The 20944-nt window shown below is 39.2% G+C and overlaps 1 protein-coding gene across 2 annotated transcripts in view; it reads left to right on the top strand.

Moving 5' to 3' along the window:
• cpne5a (copine Va) overlaps window positions 1-20944 on the top strand; it is a gene marked incomplete at its 5' end in the record, with an annotated part of 79588 nt that overhangs the window by 3006 nt on the left and 55638 nt on the right. Inside the window, 3 exons of one of the 2 annotated variants that reach the window (XM_081349880.1) lie at window positions 10696-10736; window positions 12012-12058; window positions 19783-19886. In XM_081349880.1, the coding sequence (XP_081206006.1) occupies window positions 10696-10736; window positions 12012-12058; window positions 19783-19886 (192 nt within the window). Of the gene's footprint in view, window positions 1-10695; window positions 10737-12011; window positions 12059-16733; window positions 16844-19782; window positions 19887-20944 lie in introns of those variants that run through there. The other variant, XM_081349881.1, reaches the window with a different exon arrangement.

A 20944-nucleotide genomic window follows, 5' to 3' on the forward strand; every position in this document is an offset into this window, starting at 1 on the left:
GCTGCAGGGAAATGCACGTCCTTGCTAAAAATTTCTTGACCCTGTTGTTACTATCCTTCATGAGTTGCTCTCTGTAATGAAAAAGTGGAGGAATAAAGTTGCAGTTGTTGGCAAGCTTCAGTTTCACTGCAGATCTACGTCCTCCTCTTAGTTGACCTTGCAGGTGAGGAACCAGATCATGGAATGCATCTACATTCACTCTGCACTGCTGAGAAGGGCTCTTTCTGGTGGGTATTTGCAAGCCTGGAGATGATTTACAGTTGGGGTTCAGCTCCCTTCTCAGCGTGTGACTTGATTCCAAATGGAGTCTTGGTGTATTGTAAGCCGTTATTGTTCTTTTGCTATCCGTTCAGCTCCAGTGCCTTTTATTGCTGGATTATATATGCTAGAATAGCAGAGTACCTTTTGCCCCAGATATGTGAATATTAGAGCAGACATTCACGTCTTCCTATGTCTATGCTTCCAACATGTCTTCCTTCATAGATGGAAATACTCTGCCACCGAAATGAAAAACAATCAGGTTTGATTTTACAGATGCTACTTGAACCTGAACTGGTGAAGAAGCAAGTAAATCCAAAGTGAGACTGAGAGAAAGAGAAATGTAGAAAGATGATGGGTGAATTAATTGACTGGATGGATGGATGGATGGATGGATGGATGACAAGTATATCAGAATACTAAGGCTTATACATGATGGCATGTCAGTCTCTCAGAGTCTGAGCCTTTCATGGTGGAAACTGAAACGGGGGTCAAACAGGGATGCATCAACGCACCCACCCTGTTTTCCATCTTCATTGCTGCCATACTCCATCTCATTGGTGAAGAGCTGCCACAGGGTTTCTAATCATGTACAGAACTGATGGCAGACTCTGAGCAAAGAGCAAAGTCAACTACACCACCATCACAGAGCTTCAGTATGTGGACGATAATGTCATCGCAGCGCACTCCGCAGAAGACCTCCAGGGCATCCTGAATGTCTTTACCAAGGTGTACAGAGCCCTGGGCCTAACCTTAAACATCAAGAAGACCCAGGTCCTCTATCCTATATCTGTTGAAAATGTGGACCACTTCCCTTACCTCGGCAGCCTTCTTTCCTCAAAAAGCTGACATCGACTCTGAGGTCAACCATCGCCTGAGTTGTGCCAGTGGAGACTACACAAGACTCAGGAAAAGAGTCTTCAAAGTCAGAGACTTAAAGGTGGTATCAGTGATTTCAGGCCCAAAAATATTTTTATCACATTCATCTAATCTTACCTAAAGATCCGCTAGCTGCCCGCCCCATAAGCATGCCGTCAAAAAAACGCGTCTCTGTAGGCAGCCTAGGCTCTGAGATCTGCACACAAAAACAAATGGTTTAGCCAAACACTCAAAACCAAAACAAATAGTGTTCCAACCAATCACAGACAGGGGGAGGGTGTTGTGAGGTTTTGAGCTAGCTTTTTCTTCAGCTCTGACTTCGCGTGCAGCCGTGCACGAGCACAAAACCTCACAACACCCTCCCCCTGTCTGTGATTGGTTGGAACACTATTTGTTTTGGTTTTGAGTGTTTGGCTAAACCATTTGTTTTTGTGTGCAGATCTCAGAGCCTAGGCTGCCTACAGAGACGCGTTTTTTTGACGGCATGCTTATGGGGCGGGCAGCTAGCGGATCGTTAGGAAAGATTAGATGAATGTGATAAAAATATTTTTGGGCCTGAAATCACTGATACCACCTTTAACAGCCTAAACTAAAAATCCTGGTCTACAGAGCCGTTGTCCTCCCCACCCTGCTGTATGGAGTGAAGTCATGGACCACCTACAGCAGCTACCTGAGAGCCCTGGAACAATATCATCAAAGATCCTTTCAAAATATCCTGAGGATCAGCTGGGAGGACAGATGGCAGAACACCAGCATCTTGAAGGAAGCCAACATGACCAGCATCACCACTATAATAAAGCAGTACCAACTTCGATGGACAGGCCATGTCATCTGCATGTCCAATACACATCTCCCCAAGCAGATCCTGTACTCCCAGCTGAAGGAAGGTCATCGAGCCACTGGTGGGCAAAAAAAAAAAACGTTACAAGGAAAAGATCAAGGTCACATCACATTGCACTGGACAGGAGCTCCTGGAAGAAATCTGTCCAGAAAGGTGCTGCACATATTGGAATAGAACTGTGCCGCAGAGACAAATTTCACGAGGAGAAAGACAAAAAGGCTCAACCACCTGCAATTGGCCTCTACAGCCATCTGAAGACCCACAAGTAGACAACCCAGTAGAGAGGACAGTCATACTTGCCTTAAGTGACCGCCGATGATGATGATGATGATGATGGGGCGGAAGGATAGATGGAGAGGTCTTCGGCTTGTGATAAGGAAGCAGAATCAATGCCAAAAGATGTGAGAGGCTGAATGAAGCTCAGATATTTACTGTCATTATGTATTCATTCTGTAATCTACTGCAGAAGTGATTGTGTGTGTCCTAGTTTATGTATTGTTTTCATCCAATCTCTATTCACATCTCTTTGTCCGGTTTTTGTAGTGTTTTTTGTCTGTACGGTTGATTGGCATAATTGACATCTAGAAGAACCAACCGATATTACACTGAATCAGTAATTTTGGACCTTAAGGAATAAACAAGCCCTGCGATATGTCCAGTATGTGATTAAAATAAAATCATAGGTTGGTAGATAACAGTTTTTAGGAGGAGGGACTGAATGTCTGACCTCTGCATGTCGCAGAGGGAAGCACTTAATATGGTGAAAAGTCTAACAGATGGTTGAGGGGAAAAAACAGCTGCTGAACGGATGGATGAGCTGGATGAGAGCTTGGCCAGTTGTTAATTGAGCTGGCTGATTTAGTATGCGTATAAATGTGTTAGTCGGAGAGCGACTGAGGGTATGCCTGCGTTTTGACAGAGGATGGTGTTGAATCAAAGAGCTCAAAACGGCTGTCTCACAAACCCAGAATTCTCTTGTGTGGTGTTTGGAATCATTGTGTGATATGACAAAGATACTAGGAATGACAAAAGGCTTGTCTACATTTGCTATTCATCTCTGATCTTGGTTACACTTTATTTTGATGGTCCACGGTCTATTTCACCAACCATAGTAACTTTGCAACTACATGTCAACTAACTCTCAGTAGAGTATTAGTAGACTGTTAGACTGTTAGATTAGTTTGACATATAGTTGCAAAGTTACCTATAGTCAGCAGAATGTTTGTTTGGGGACCATCAAAATAAAGCGTTGCAGATATTAAGTAGACAGTCTTATAATACTCTATATACTCTAATGAGAGTTAGTTAGTTGACGTGCAGTTGCAAAGTTACTAGTAGAATGTCTAAAGTGGACTATCAAAATAAAGTGTTTATTGTAAATCTTTATTGGGCTTATTCAGTTGAGTGTGACTGCCCCAAATTGATTGGCATCACAGTTTTGAACTCCAAAACAAGAATGAGATGTGCTAAATATCAGCATTTTCACATCACTACTAGTAGTTTTTTTTATCACCGGATTGGGGGAGTTTTTGATTGTTGCAGACAATTTTTTGTTTACTTCTTGTTTTCTTTAATTAAAATATAATTGCTTGCTCCAAAACTACTACATTTAAATGACTTTTCATTTTTGTTGACATCTTCATGAATGCACTGGCAAATGAACCACGAGCAAACACTGTTTAGCGTAGCAAGTAGAGCTGGCATGGAGGTCAGTTTTTGGCTTTGGGCATCACTTATTTTAATTTTAATAAAAAAAATAAATAAAAAAAATTTCAGTCAATATTATCTGATAACAATTTCTCTGCTAATTGTAACCTGCATTTATCTAACCCTTTGTGAAATATATATATAAAAATCCTCATACATAACACATGAATGGTTTTTATGATTTTATTAATAAATCAGGCCATGACCCTGTGTGACGACAAAACAATAATTTGCGTATCTGACTCAGAGTATTTCATTTGTTATGTCGGTTGTGATGTTAAATAAAGCTTGCGACATGTCAGCGGGAAACTTACAGCTCGTGTCCTCTCATGCAGTTACAGATGCAGCGTTTTGACTGAACCACTTCGACTTCTGCTGCACGAGATGAGGGGACATTTTAATTATTTTCTGGGTCATGAAAGAGTCTGCGTTTCTGATATATTTCCTTCTTCCTTTCCTGCAAAACGCTTGCTTTGTCTGGATGTGTTTAAATCTGCACTAAGGATCCTGTCACATTTCACACATGCACACTTCAATAAGCCGACATAAAGCAGGTTATTGCGTTTACATAAAGCACGAAATCGGAGTAATAAGAGGCAAAAAAGGTTTGTGTTTAAGCCTTTTATGACCTTACTCTGGTAAAAGTATAACCGGGCTTCTGTGTTTACATGACCACGTGCGTTGTCGGCTTATTACGCATAGGCCTAATCGCATAATTTTTAAATAAACACTGACAAAAAAAAGATAAAAAAATACAAGTTTAAGGGCTGGACGATATGATGATATATAATAGTCAACATTTGAAGTGGATCAAAAACTTTCATCGAAGTTATACATGAATTTTGAACAATACCCGTTCTTGTCTTATAGGACAACTTTGATGAACTTTTTTGAGCCACTTCAAATGTTGACTATGCTGTAGCAAACTGCATTGTCTGATTATTAGAAATGGCCTATCATACACAGCTGATGCACATGAGAATAATGACAAAAGCTGTAAATTTTCTACATGTCAGGTGAAATTGATCAAAAATGTATCCAAATCTAATAATATTCACCATTTAAATAATGTTGAGTACTACTGTATATAACATTGATATGAGTGTTCACTCGGATTTAGACCTACATATTGTATTTATATAGGGTTTCACAGGCAAATTCGCTTTATGTATTTCCCCAGTGTCGAAATGCACATGTCAGGAAACACGATTCCTGGCTGCATTTAAATATCCATAGATATCTAGAACACTAGGAACACTACATCGAGTCCAACCTTTAGTTTAAACTGATAATCGTTTGTTTTACTCGCATTTTCGCAGTTTCCCTTAAAGCTACACTGTGTTTTTAAGTTGATTCTTAGCAAAAAACACTTTGTTCTTTCAAAATGATATGTGCTCATTAATGTGTAATTACTTCTACCAACTAATCAAGTATTCTCGTAAGCGTAGAATCTGCCATTTAGAATACATACGAGCGAGCCGCTCGAATGGTGGCAGCCATGTTGCGCCTCCATCTTGAAAATACATGTGCCAAAGAGGGACATACCTGGAAATTCAAGCTTCGCCTTTCGCGTTTTTACACTCAGTGGCACCATGACGAATGCGAGGGGGAGATTACTCGCGACTGCCTGCAGATTTGAAATAATACGGCCACCGTAGGAGTTAAAACGCCCTCGGAATGGGAGGGGCTAGAAAGTAATATTCAGTTGGTAGTCATAAACAATTTCACCGCTAGATGGGATAAAATCCTACACAGTGAAGCTTTAAAAAAAAACCAGTCACGCAGCAGGCTCTTTTGCCACTCAGTCCGGCTGAGGACGGCGTGTCCCGGCGGGAAAGTGACGTCAATGCATTCCCTCTATTGTGAAATGTATTGCTAATGTATTATTACCACTCCAATTACTTAATCACATATTACCATCACTTTAACCATTTTAATGTGCTATATGACACTTCATTAATATCTGATCCGCTGAACTCAAGTTGTATTGTTTGTACTGTCCTCTGTAATCAAATAAACAACATGTTTATCCTATAAAGAGGTAATTCAACTTAAATGAGCACCATAGATCAGGATGTGCTGTGTAACTGTGATTAAGTGTTGCATTTACAAGCTTGTGCGAGAGACATGCAAAACGAGACCATTGGCCCTGTGGCTTCTAACTTCACCTGAGGTTTTTGTGTAGATTTATGCCTGGTTTATGAACAGCGCTTGCCAGGATTTAATTACCCTGTTTCATTGACGAGCTGGAAAAATGCTGACACTCCTGTTCTTCTGTAATTACTTCTTGAGTAGAAGACAGAGGGATTGTAGATCATATTACATTTAATGAAACACTATACCAGGAATTCCTAGGTCTTAAAAGTGGCACAGGACCTGTGAGAGACATTCTAAGAACGTACTGGTTGATTGCCAGTGCCCTATGTGCTGTTAGGTGGCAGTTAGATGGAGCCCTAGGATGTTAACCTTTTGTTTTGACTCATGGGAAAAGTTTCGCCTAGTGTTGTTTGTACTCAGACCTGCTCTGGGTATTGTTCAGAGTTCATCAAATAGCCATGATGATAAGCACTCTCCATTGACCGGAGAGTCTGTCATGGTGGTAATACCCCTGCCAGGATGGCCAGACTACAAGAGTTTTCATTCCAGGCGAGCGACATGATCCTTTCCTCTCCACCTCAAGGAATATGGCTTTTGGCTGAGATGCACTCTGAAATTTCTCTTTGCCCCCCTTAACCAGATAGCGACTTGGATTACTTTTTCCTGCTTCTTTGAACCAATGAGGATTCATTGGCTGAAGAGTTTAGAATCTATTTTGATCCCCTCTGGCTGAAATAGCTTCTCCCGCATGAGGGTGCCAATTACAGTGCCACTGGTTCTGGGAGAGCGGGGGTGAGATGGAGATTGGATCACAAGCCCAATAGTGTCAGAACACTTCCTTGGCAAAGAGAAAGAACTGATCTGTGCTAATATCACCTTTCAAAGTGAGATGTGTTACAGCACACAGATCAGTCAAAACATCAACACTACATCTACACTAGTGTTGATGTAGACTACAATTATACACTACACTACAATTATAAGTCTGTTCGGCCAGATCTAAACATCTGTTGTGAGTTCAGAAACATTTTGTTTTATTTAATTTAATATTTTTATTTATTTATTTTTGCCGTCCTTTCCTGGCGATTCCCTTTGTTGGCGGATTAATGGAAACGGAGTCTCTCTCGTGCCTGAAGTTTGAAGTTTGAGGCTGGGGAAGTCTATAGAGACGTTGACTGAAGCTTTCAGCTAAAATTAAACTTAGAAAACGAGACTCAATGGGAAAGAAAATAAACTAAGTAAAAGTAGGAAAAGCAAGTGATACGAGAGTATTCAGATGGCTTGCATGAAGCTATTAGGTCTTAATATCGGATCTTTGTCTCGTCATCTCGTCTTAAACTCAGAGGTCTGTCCAACCCTATGGAGGAGTTCAATAAGACATTGTCTTTAGTTCGGGGTGTGACTATTTCTCCTCACCTCACATAAACTACTTGTTATCTGATTAGCCACATGGTCTCTTAACTCTCCCACTCAAGTAGAGTACAATTTAGACATGATACCTATAATAAGAGTACGATACATTTAGATTTGATTCATACAATAATTAAATAAATGAGAAAACATTCTCATGATATCAAATAAGACTCACCCCCAATACATCATAATAGCCACATATAGGTTATGCAGTTGAACAATGTTTGATTATAAGTCCCTTTACCATTGTTTTGGAATGATCTGATGCATTTTGATGTGTAAAGGCAGTCTGTGGATTTTCGAGATGATTTTTTTGGTCCTGCATTTAAGGGAAAGGCCAGAGGTCTTTGAGAAGGTCTGCTTAAAGTCCCTGTCTTGGAAATCAAACCAGCTTTGGTTTAAACTCATGATTTACCTTGGGAGACTCAAGATGTGCTGTCTCAGAAACCAACCTGTCTAGTTAAACTTGACTTCTTAAGTGTTCTTTCTCTAGTTGGGATTATATCTTACAAGCGTTCTTTGTCTTATATGTTGAAAAATCAGTTAGTTTCAAAATGGCAGATCATCTGATTTAGGGTCATGAGTGTTGATTTGGAATTTGGTTCTTTTTTCAGTTTGGAAACAAATAGTGTTTTTTTTTTTCCTAATTAGCTCTCAGTTCCTACAGCACATTAATTGGTAAATTAAATTAAATTCCATTGTTGCGTTTATTTTTGAGACAACTCGGTTTGTCTTTTTTTCTTCTTCTTCTGTGGAACGCAAGATATTTTGAAGAAGATCATCTTTTGCATTCCACAGCAGACATTGTACCTTTAAGACTGATATTAGTCTCTTTAGTAGCTTCACTAACATTTCTATGTGAACCTCAGAAAAAAATGACATGACAAGCGAGGCATTGATGAATGATTTATGTGTAAATCTATAATTAATGTCTTGTCTTTTATGGCTAAATTTAATCCTTTCTCACAAACCTCAGACATTTAAACTACTGTTCTAAGATTACTCTTAGAATGCAGTCCTGCCTCAGAGCCTAAAGGAGTTAATTTGAATTTATAGTCTGTGTTTGAACATTACAGATCTGTCAGAGCTTCTATATGTTCAGACAGTTAAAGGGATAGTTCACTTTGAAAATAAATTTTGGTATGTTTTAGCTTACCTCAAGGGCATCCAAGATGTAGGTGTCTTTGTTTCCGCAGTAGTTTCAATTTTGATATTTTTAGGTCAAACCGTTCTTGTCTGTCAGTCATATAATGCAGGTCTACGGTCACTGTCTCAAAGAGCATGCACAAAGTCCAAATTAAAACAATTCCCCATCGTCCAAATTAAACAATTCCCCATCGTAAGTACACATTGATGGCCTAAGACACGAAACGAGCGGTCTATGTGAGAAAACGAACAGTATTTATATCGTTTATACCTCTTGAAAACAGCACACGTCCAAATGATCTGATGGCGCGGGCGGGTATAGATATATACATAGATGTCGCATTGGCTACGGTTTCGTTCCAATGAACTGCAGTAGCGAAGGCGACTTCTAGTGTATACATCTATACCCGCCCGCGGGTGGGTATAGATATATACACTAGATGTCGCTTGGCTACGGTTTCGTTCCAATGAACTGCAGTAGCCAAGGCGACATCTATGTATATATCTATACCCGCTCGCGCCGTCAGATCATTTGGACGTGTGCTGTTTTCAAGAGATAACAACGATATCAATACTGTTCGTTTTCTCACACAAACCGCTCGTTTCGTGTCTTAGGCCATCAATGTGTACTTATGATGGGGAATTGTTTCATTTGGACGATAGGGAATTGTTTTAATTTGGACTCTGTGCATGCTCTTTGAGACAGTGACCATAGACCTGCATTATATGACTGACAGACAAGAACGGTTTGACCTAAAAATATCAAAATTGAAACTACTGCAGAAACAAAGACACCTACATCTTGGATGCCCTTGAGGTAAGCTAAAACATATCAAAAATTAATTTCAAAGTGAACTATCCCTTTAAGCCCATTTCAGTTGCAGGCTTTCCAGAAGTGTTTTAACGGTAGCCCGCAAATCATAGAATATTGTTGATTCTCCCTTATAGTGCAGATTTTCAGCCAATACCGATAACCGATAACTCTTTATATTTGAAAGCTGATAAACAATATATTGGCGGATAAATCTAAATCCAAATTCATGTCCCAAGCACACAATTATAATATTCTCATTATAATTTTATGTAGCCTATATGACAGACTTGTGCTGCACATGTTGCACTTAACCGTATTTCCCTTTTTCAAAGTGATTCCAATCATATTTCAAGCAATTCAAAACCATCATGGCGAACAGTGCGCATCTGAAGCATCTCAGCTGAAGGAAATAAACCATTAATTATCGGCTTTAATATATCGGCCAAATCTTTTTATCAGGTCGATAACGCTAACATAAAAAATGAACATATATCGGCCGATACGGATATGGTGGCCGATTTATCGTGCATCCCTATATTTTAATGGGACCTCTTTAAAATACAGAGAGAACAGAAAAATTACTTTAAGTTCAATTATTTATTTTTTTATGTGAGGATTTTTCCCCTGTTTTTCTAAAACACTGCTTGGGTGCAGTTAAATTATTGGTTTTCGCATTAATTAAAGGCTCTATTTGCCACTGGTGAAGGATTGAGAGACTCATTTGAATGGTTTTCATTTGCAGGAGAAGTGACAGTGTTTTTCTCCTGTCTTTGCCTGTTAGAGGTTTGATATGACAGCACACATTAACAACCTGTAGCTGACAGTCATCTGTATTAGAGAACAATTTCATTTTCAAACAGCCATTATATAGTCCAGAGCCACATTTACAATTTAATCAAAAACCAGTTTCTCTGACAGTGATATTGTGACAGAAATTAAATTTCAAGCCTGTCGAATCAACCGATTGTTTTTGTTGAGCCCCTCTCAATTTCTATGTGTGTAATCATGCAACTATTATAGTGATTTCAGACTCTCAGAGAGTCTATTGAACCTGTGTGACAGAATCACTCTCTGATTCAATCAGCTCTGATTCAAAGATCCATTTTATGAGAATTAGATTAGATGCCAAGAGCTGAATGGGATGCAGAATTGTTACATTCAGTTCAGTTTTTGAGCATATTTTTTATTTATTTTTGTATGTGTTTTATGAAGCATTGAGAATAGAGATCCTTCCATTTTGTGTTTGTGCTCTGCTAATGTTTCATGGAGCCAAATGTAGAATTTTTGACTGGAAAACAATGTGCATGCATTAAAAAAAGCTAGATGCCTTCTTTATTTCATATATCATGATGGAAGTGTAATTTGCTTCAAAACACAGTGACATTGACAAAATCTCATGTCAAAAGATGTTTTGTGGCTGCTAACTCCATCTGGTTTATTTGTGAGGCCTTTTATTCATTGTATTCCTGAACTTTTTGAGCAAAGTGACTTAGTTTATCAGCCCTTAATTTTACTTTTTTTTCCTCTCCTGTTTCCCCAGAAACCTGTTAGATCGAGACACGTTCTCCAAGTCTGATCCTTGTAAGTATTCCTATTTTTTCCATGGCTGAAGTACTTGTTTTTTTAACCTAAAATCTCTTTAAAATCTATTTTTTTTGCCACACATATACAATCTCGCTCCCCAGGCTTCGTACCTCACTGAAATGTTTTCAGGTTCTCAGGTTCTCTTCAGGTTCCACACACCTCTCTGACTTTCTTACGCTCTCTACACTTTGCAATTTGTCTACTCTGCTATTTCTCCAAGTTGCCTAAAACACATGCATAGAATTTGCATCACAATGTGACAGCTTTTCTTCACTATCAAGAAAAATGCAGAAGTGCTTAATATATGCAGAGCATGAACTCAGCCCCCTGAATACAAATGCTGCATGAGTCATGGGGACTTGTGTACAGTAAATCTCTCGCTGAAGACATGAGATTATGAAATAGAGAGCAATAGGTCAAATAGTCTGGCCTCCTTTGTAATTCTAATCCTTGCAAAAAAGAGTTGCTTTTTCATCAATGAAACTTGATGTTAAACATTATTAAATTATTAGAATTCTCAGTTCGGTTTTATATAACCTTCATGTTCCACAGTACTGAGTGTGTGTAAAACTAATAATTTTAAAATTTACCTTGTTTATTTTTCCTTCAAAATTTGTCCTTGACCCCTTAAAAACCCAGTAGTTAGATGTTGACCTTTTAACCGTCTGTTGAATCATCTGAGAACCCAAATTCAAATAATGTTTTTAATTTTTTCATGGAACTTGAGGGTTAAATATTAACTTAATATTTAGATACTTAATATATCTTAATATTTTTCTCCTAAAATTCTTAATCAGAAATGAATAATATACCCACCAGATTACATTGTACAGAGTATCAATTTTAAAATAATTGTATAAAATAATTTAAAAACATTCCATTTATTGGAAGAATATAATGATAGAAAATGATAAGGTCTATTTCTCAGGAGTAAAATGTAAGCAGGAAACTCCATTTGCTCTCTGTCTAATTTAATTGCTGTCTTTAAGAAACAATTAAACAATTTAATTAACATTAAAAAGAGATCTCATTTGAGACGTTTCTTTTCCATGGGTCTGTTTAACTTACCTTGTAGCATTAAATCAGTGTTAGTTTAGGTAAACGTGTTGATTTGATTCAAAAAAGTTTGTTTTAATCATGAACTAGCTTCAAGCTTTTAAGCTGTTCTTCAGAGATTTTATCTACAGTAACTGTAACCTAAAAGCTTAAAAAAAAAACAAAAATGAAATAGATGCTGATTTCTCTCTTTTTTTCCCTTTCTCGTCTTCTCAGTGTGTGTTCTGTACACTCAGGGAGCGGAGTCTAAGCAGTGGCGTGAGGTAGGTGTCCACGTTCGGAAACAAACCTACAATCAGCTCTGACAGAGACTCCCTTATTTCCCCTAATCAGCTCTGCATATCCTCTCTGTCTCTCGCCCCCTTCACTCTCTCAACAGCCCTCTGGTGCCCATCACTGCCCATTGATTCTCCGTTTGAATATTCATGAATCTGTCCCCATGGCCCTTAGTGATTGGCTGTTAAGATGATTGTACACTTTCCGTTAGTGATTAGCATTAAAGTCGATCCTGCTCAAAAGTTACAGGCCAGGGCATTTGTAATGCTTCCCAGCTCATTGAATGTGATTTTTCACACTTAAGCTGTGCTGAGCTAGAGGACTCGGCCTTTGGATTTTGCAGGTCATTACAATCAGCTGAAAAACGGACATCCTCGGGCTATCATATCCATCACCGAGCTTGCAAAAAAGACCCTGAATATGAAAAATCGCATTGCGGTACTTTTTTGCAAGTTTTGGTTTGTGCTACAGAGACCCTTTTAATTAAATCCCTTATTAGCAGGTGACAGTTGTTCCAGCAGGTGTTTTCAAGGCCGACGTGAATGCGTCAAAGCGGTCGTAAATGTCACGATGTGCGCATGAGGAGCTGTAACAACTTTTTGACCCAAAATAAAACCGAATTGGTGTCGATCCTCCTCCTTCATAGCGGGTTTTGATGGAACACCTTTCTCCTATGATGAAAGACGACTGTTTACATAACACTGAGCAGGTTGCTAACTCCGATTAGCTGCGTAGACTTTCTCCATGCCTCTGCCCATGTAAGATGCCTCTTGTTTGGGTATAATACCGACCGCTGTGGAAAAGAGGCAGTCAAGCTGTAAGGGATTGATAAGGATGGAGTTTTCTTTGTGCGTTTCTCTGTCTCAGCAGGAGATTTGGGCGTATGTGTGTCTCTCTCTTTGTTACTAACACAGCATAAGCACCTTACTTTCACTGAGTGATTGTGCCCGTGGTTTCACTACTGTATTACACTTTCTTTGAACTTTTTTCTTGTTTTTTTGTATTAAATTCTTTATACATTAATAAGCAATGAAACCACTCAGTTATACACATTACAGAGATTTTACCATGGATAAGCGTATTTTTATGTGCAAAATCCACTTAAATGTAGTAAAACAATGCTTATTGCTTTGATTTAAATATTTAATTTGATAAAAGACACCAATGTTCAATAAATGATTAGCACTAATATACATTCACCTAAAGGATTATTAGGAACACCATACTAATACTGTGTTTGACCCCCTTTCGCCTTCAGAACTGCCTTAATTCTACGTGGCATTGATTCAACAAGGTGCTGAAAGCATTCTTTAGAAATGTTGGCCCATATTGATTGGATAGCATCTTGCAATTGATGGAGATTTGTGGGATGCACATCCAGGGCACGAAGCTCCCGTTCCACCACATCCCAAAGATGCTCTATTGGGTTGAGATCTGGTGACCGTGGGGGCCATTTTAGTACAGTGAACTCATTGTCATGTTCAAGAAACCAATTTGAAATGATTCGAGCTTTGTGACATGGTGCATTATCCTGCTGGAAGTAGCCATCAGAGGATGGGTACATGGTGGTCATAAAGGGATGGACACGGTCAGAAACAATGCTCAGGGAGGCCGTGGCATTTAAACGATGCCCAATTGGCACTAAGGGGCCTAAAGTGTGCCAAGAAAACATCCCCCACACCATTACACCACCACCACCAGCCTGCACAGTGGTAACAAGGCATGATGGATCCATGTTCTCATTCTGTTTATGCCAAATTCTGACTCTACCATCTGAATGTCTCAACAGAAATCGAGACTCATCAGACCAGGCAACATTTTTCCAGTCTTCAACTGTCCAATTTTGGTGAGCTCGTGCAAATTGTAGCCTCTTTTTCCTATTTGTAGTGGAGATGAGTGATACCCGGTGGGGTCTTCTGCTGTTGTAGCCCATCCGCCTCAAGGTTGTGCGTGTTGTGGCTTCACAAATGCTTTGCTGCATACCTCGGTTGTAACGAGTGGTTATTTCAGTCAAAGTTGGCAACAAGGCATTTTCGCCCACAGGACTGCCGCATACTGGATGTTTTTCCCTTTTCACACCATTCTTTGTAAACCCTAGAAATGGTTGTGCGTGAAAATCCCAGTAACTGAGCAGATTGTGAAATACTCAGACCGGCCCGTCTGGCACCAACAACCATGCCACGCTCAAAATTGCTTAAATCACCTTTCTTTCCCATTCTGACATTCAGTTTGGAGTTCAGGAGATTGTCTTGACCAGGACCACACCCCTAAATGCATTGAAGCAACTGCCATGTGATTGGTTGATTAGATAATTGCATTAATGAGAAATTGAACAGGTGTTCCTAATAATCCTTTAGGTGAGTGTATATATGTAAACAATAAGGTACGAGAGGCTATGTTGTATCGTGAATAAATCACGGCTAAAGAGTGTACATTATTTCGGCATTAGATGGCGGCAAAGACGGTCTTTATGAGTGAGTCAGTCAGTAGAGAAGACTTTTATGTTGAAACGACTGAAACTTGTAAACAAAGAGAAGCAAGACGCAACTGACAAATGATTAACATGTCATGGCACGGGAAAACCCCTTAACGGTGCGTGTCCACTACAGCGACAAAACTGTGCCGCTGGCAACGCTATAACGCCTCCGCTTTGGAGTGTGTCGGTTGTGTTTAATCTAAGTTTTTTTCAACACACGGACAGTATAATCATCAGAGATGCACGCGATTACATTTAGAAATAGACAAGCTTTGTTTCCAAATGCACCAAGCAAAGATATCCTTTCAGTTTTATAAACTTTTATAAACCCAGCCAATATAATCACAATGAACACATCCAAATAAAATATTTAACATGTATAACAACTGTAAAGCCTCTAATTCGTAAACAAAACGATTTACATACTAAATCCAGCAATAACACCGGCACAGTCTGCATATTTTTAAACTCTAAAGACAGATGTCTCATCCCGAACCTCACAGCAATTGGCTGCTGACCGAACTGCCCAACCTTTTGACGCTCTCAACACTTTCTCCGGTCCGCTGTCAATCCCACAATGCACTGCGCGAGCGTGAAGCTCAACTTCCATAGGAATGAATTGAAAACGCTAGCTCCGCTCCGCCTGCTCTGTGCCAGTAGACACGCACCGTTAGGGTGCCATTTGGGACAGGGCTATAGAACCGTAGGGTGAAGCGGTCATAGCCGTGTTTTATCGTGAATAAAACCTATTGACCAATCAGAATTTAAGGACTGGAATTAACCGTTTTATAAATATTCCGCTTCGCGTCGTGCCTAACAATGCCCTTCAGCCGTGACTTATTCATGATACAGCACAGCCTCTCGTACCTTATTGCTTAAATAAAATATACTGTATATATATATTATTTAAAGGTTCTGTACAGTAAGTGGTGTCATCCTTTCTGGAGTTTCCTCCTGACTGAGTTAGACACGCCCCTTTTTAAATCAAAATAGCGTTTTCACACCCCAACCTGACAACTACTGATGAAGCTGAAAATGGTGTTAAACATAAATGATAATGCTTCCACTACCACACTCTCAGTGTAAGAGCTGCCCATGATTGCAAGGAATGCTGGACAAGCAGAAAGCGCATTAGTGGCTTTCGCCTGACTAAACAAAAAATTTTACTTAAGGGATTTAAGGGATATTTTATGAGTGGCATTCTAATAAAAAAAAAAAAATCATGTTTAACACCTTTAAGAAAGTTTAACATGGTTTGCAGTTGTAAATGTTTATTTTAAAATCACTCGACAATCGATTACTATGGACTTCGACCGAAAACAGGATGTAAATACAGGTATGTGCGCTGGCTGAAATAACATCATTTTTATTAATATCTTTCACATCTACTGCAGTCAGATTCACCCGTGATCACTCTGAAGGAATCACTCACATGGCTGGGCACTTGTAATGACACATCAAGGATGTTAAGAGGCTAAAAGCAGGTTTAAAACTTGCCCCATTGAAGTCAACAGGGTGCAAATTTTAAAAAGAGGATAACACGGTGTAGGCAACACCGATTTTTGTCGTTGTTCTCTGTATTGACAGCACTCCAAATTTACAAAAAAATGAGCTCAATGTTAAAATTGACCGGAGTTCTCCTTTAAGGCCTAAAGGCCTGTTCACATCAAGAATGATGACTATAAAGATAACTATAATGATAATTATATTAGCGTGAACACTAATGGACGATAACACTGTTATAATTAGCATTATGTTGTCTACTGCTTTAAACGCTTACCAGTAAGCTCTTTTAAGATTCTGACTGGCTGTCAAGAAAATTGCTCTGAAAGTGATTGAAATGATATTGTTCCTCTCTGTGTCGTAATTGGTATATCTTTGGTGCAGACTTCAATTTTCTCATAAAATTAGAATGAAAATGTCTAGAAATCCCAAATATCTTAAAGCAGCATTATGCAGCTTTGCCGATTTCAAATGCACAGGACCAGCGGGAGAATATGGTAGACGACGAGTTTTGACGACAGTGTTGTCAAATATTTATTCCGAAGCTGTAGGGGGAGCTCTATAGATAAACCCGCGAGCAAAAAGCGAGAAAACAGCGAATGCATCCTGTGCATTTTCTTCGCTGTTTTCTCGCTTTTTGCTCGCGGGTTTATCTATAGAGCTCCCCCTACAGCTTCGGAATAAATATTTGACAACACTGTCGTCAAAACTCGTCGTCTACCATATTCTCCCGCTGGTCCTGTGCATTTGTTTTCAGAGAAGCCGGCGAACGCACGGAGCCATGTCCACTGAGGTATGTATGATAAACAGAAGGCCAGCATATAAATGTTTAGATAGTGTATGTGTGCAGTGCCGTAAAGCAATTCGTTACATCGCGAGACCTGATATCACGCGATACTTTCTGACGCTGCGGCCGGCGGCCCGGCGGCCCAAAGTTGCAAGTGTGTTTTTTCCGCTCACAGGCCAGGCGCTCGGGGGGTGCGAGAAGACCACCATTCAACCCAAAAACAGTCATATAACCATTCCAATGACTCTTAGTTACTTAGTTCACCTTTAAATCTCACTTTCTAAAGTCACAGATTTTTTTTCCTTCTTATATTATCGACTATTGACAATCAGATCACATGATGATAAATTTTCACTTAAAGCTTGAACTTTTGCATGTTTGTCATTTTAAAAATAACTTCTCTTCATTTTTCTCTTCTGTGCATCCTCATTAACTTTATTAACCTTCATTTTTTACACCTCTTGTGATATTTTTGTCTCATCACTGCTATTGCGAGGTTTAAAATTTACAAATCATTTCTGAATGTGACCTTGTGCTAATTCTCCTGTTTTGCACAGTAGTGAGCAACACGCTTCAGCCCCTTTTCACTGCCTTGGCTTTGTCTCAGTGGGTGGTAAAGGTTTTCCAAAAGCAGTTTGGTGATATAAGTTAAATGTTTTTCTTTGCATCTCCTCTCTCCGATGGGATTTCTCTCCAAAAACAGTTTAGACAAAAAGGATGTTGGAAACCAGTGCAATACTTGCAGAATAGAATAATGCACCATATGACAAACATAAAAGGCTTTATGGCTCTATATACAGCAGGTTAACAGAATGATTTATAGCAGCCGGTGAAATGATAAAATAAAGCCAGACTGTGAGGTCTTATTAGCAGTACATAAAGCATTATGCTGTGAATGCTAATGACTGTGCTCTGCTATCACAGAGCCTTGCTTGAGAATGTTTAGTCATTATGTTTATGGCCTTGAAATATAAATTTAATCTAATTTTTTAATAGATTAGGACTATTTGTGGTTCAGGCTATGTGATTTGGAAAAAATCGTTTAATTCTAGAGTTTTTGCATATCTAAACTACAGCAGAGACCGTCAGACAGACATGCCTCAGGTAGGCTATAACTATATTGCACTGCATGTTTGTAAGAAAGTCAGACTGTTGTGATACAGTGTTTTTCTTTATCCTTTTTACAAGATCACTGTGGTCTTCAAAATCACCTACAGTATGTTTAAATCAACACATCACTTCCGTATCCCTCATAAGCTGTCTCCTTCATTTCTGCGTGGCCTGGGTGTTGTAACACCCTTCTAGTGATTCATTTATTTATGCATTTCTCATCTGCCTCATCTTGTTTAATTATTCATGGAAAACACAATTAGCTGAGGGAACCGACTGCAGAGCAGCCTTCAAGAATACAGTGCAAAGATGACAGGCTTCTGTAATCTCTTCTCTTCTCTTCTCTTCTCTTCTCTTCTCTTCTCTTCTCTTCTCTTCTCTTCTCTTCTCTTCTCTTCTCTTCTCTTCTCTTCTCTTCTCTTCTCTTCTCTTCTCTTCTCATTTCATTTCATTTCATTTCATTTCCTTCTTTCTTGTTTCCTTTTCCTTCCTCCAAACTCTGATTTAAGTTTCATACATAAAAACAACAATGGACACATCCATACAGAGACAGTAGAAGATGAAGAGGAGCTTATACCATTAGTGAATCAATCAGTAGCGGCTCCTGACCAAAAATGTAGGTAGGGCAGATTCTGGGTCTTAGCGCCAGTTTAAACATTTTGTAAGCTTTATGTTGTAATCGCTGAACACACGCAGAACACTTTTGACAGTTAAGGGTTGCATTATTCAGTCTGAGGGTGGCTCTCCAATGTGGATTGACACAACATATGCAATTTTTGAATTGCCTTATTTATTACCTCCAAATGTAGCTTTAAAATATTACAAGTTGTAGAGGAATTCCAGTGAGGAAAAGTAAGTCAAACATGAAACAAACACAACAGAGCATATCATTTGAGCATATTATACTTTTATTCATTTGACACACTACTCCACATAGGAAGAAAAGGCATGCCAACTAGTTGCTGACCTGATGCAGAATAATATACACAGTTGAAGATGATTTATATCGTCTGGGTCTGTAGCGAGATTTACGTAAGGTAACGTAAAAATGAGCAGGGCAGTCTGAAATCTGCCCCAGTGGCTCTTAATTAGTGCGCACTGCAGTTCCATTTTTCACCACAGATTTACATTGGGGAAAATAGTGGGGCGCTGTAGAGCTGGGGAGGGCTCAAGCACCCGCTGCCCCCCTTAGTATCATAATACATGCCTGCCGAATCCATATGCTAAATTTTTATTTATCCTGCTTACTTTACGACTTAAAATAGTCTAGAAAATCTGAATAATATTTGTTGCAGTATATTCCACCTGCTCTTACAGATGAGTCACGGCTGGAATGAAAGGCTATCTGCTTTTTCAGAGGATGTTACATTAGGAATGTATTGAAATGGGAATGTTTGTGGTTGCACAGTAATTCATATATAGCACATATAAAACTGTTATTTTTACATTAACATAGAAATCAAAGTTTGCAGTACTGCATATGTTCAGGTGGATGAATAGACTGTTATTCATCCACCTGTAATTTTACTATAAATTATAAATTTACATTCCAGGCATGAGCTCAGAGCCATGACCTCATGAATATTCCTGAATATTTATTACCTGTGTAGTCTTCATTTGCACACAAACACACGCACACATACTTGCCACACAAACATACACATTACTGATTCTGAAGCATAGATACTTCACCTCTCACAATATCACCTCCTCTAGTTTTCCTATGGCTGCAGAGTCAGAAGAACAGGGCTTTAGTGGACTGGACAGAGATGCCGGTGGCTGCACTGTGACAACTTTTTCATTCTCATGTAGCTGTTCTCTCTCTTTTTGTGTAGTTTGGGAGAACTGAAGTCATTGACAACACCCTGAATCCAGACTTTGTGAGAAAGTACATCCTGGACTATTTCTTTGAGGAGAAACAGAATCTTCGCTTTGACATGTGAGTTATTCCCTTTGATGCTGACACACAGATATCTGCCTCACTCTCCGATGTGCTGTCCCACTCCGGGCTTTCTGCTCTCGCTCTGTCTGTTTGTCTCTCCCTCTCCCAGTGCGTCTTCCTCTGTAATTATTGATGCTGCCTCTCTCTTGACTGTCATGTGTAAGGGGCTGGATCAGTGAAAGGGTGATAAATATTTCAGATGAGTTTTATCCTCAATCTTTTACGCAGCTGTTCAAAAGCAAATGTGTGTGGCGCCCAGATGATTTACAATGCATTCCTCCCTTCCCTGCACCTGACTGTCCATCTCGCTCTCATTCACCACTTTAAATGGGTTATTCTGCTGAGGTGAAAAGAGGCTGCTGCAGTTCAGGCTGGAGATGTCAGCGAGAAACATTCCACGTTTATGCCAACTCTCGCTTATACAAATGCAAATATTCACAGAGCCAACCAGCTGTGTCCCAGAACAGCACACCCACTCTCATTTTAACAGCGACAAGAATTTAAATACAGACTAGTAGTGATCCGATTTAGGGTGAAAAGCGTAATTTCTTCTACAGTAGCGAAATATAATTGCAAAAATAACACTCCTTCTATCTTCTATTTTTCCGGACATAATTATTATGACAACCAAAGGTTTGATTAGTTAAAATCACGATGCAACAGAACTAGCGACAACATTTTTCCCCATGTTGTGATGTACATCCGAGTGTGACGAATTATTAAAAAATAAAAAATCTAGAACTTGGTTCTATGCATCGATTCTTGTGACGGCAGATGAACATGAGCTTGTAGAGGTGGAATAAATTATTGGATAAGTCTGGCATACGCCATTAGAGAGAAGTAATTTTCACTGGAAGGTCCAGTTAAGACATTTTAATTGAACATTATACAAGGTCAATTTAAAAATAAAATAAAAAAATAAACGAATGCACAGATGAATTGTTCACAAAATGATCTATAACATGCATTTAGAAAACAGATAGGGTGAATTTTCATTTCCTGTGGACTTTAAAGGGGTCATCGGATGCCCATTTTCCACAAGTTGGTATGGTTCT

The sequence above is a fragment of the Scardinius erythrophthalmus genome, assembly GCF_964197995.2.
Source record: "Scardinius erythrophthalmus genome assembly, chromosome: 20".
Classification (NCBI taxonomy): Eukaryota; Metazoa; Chordata; class Actinopteri; order Cypriniformes; family Leuciscidae; genus Scardinius; species Scardinius erythrophthalmus.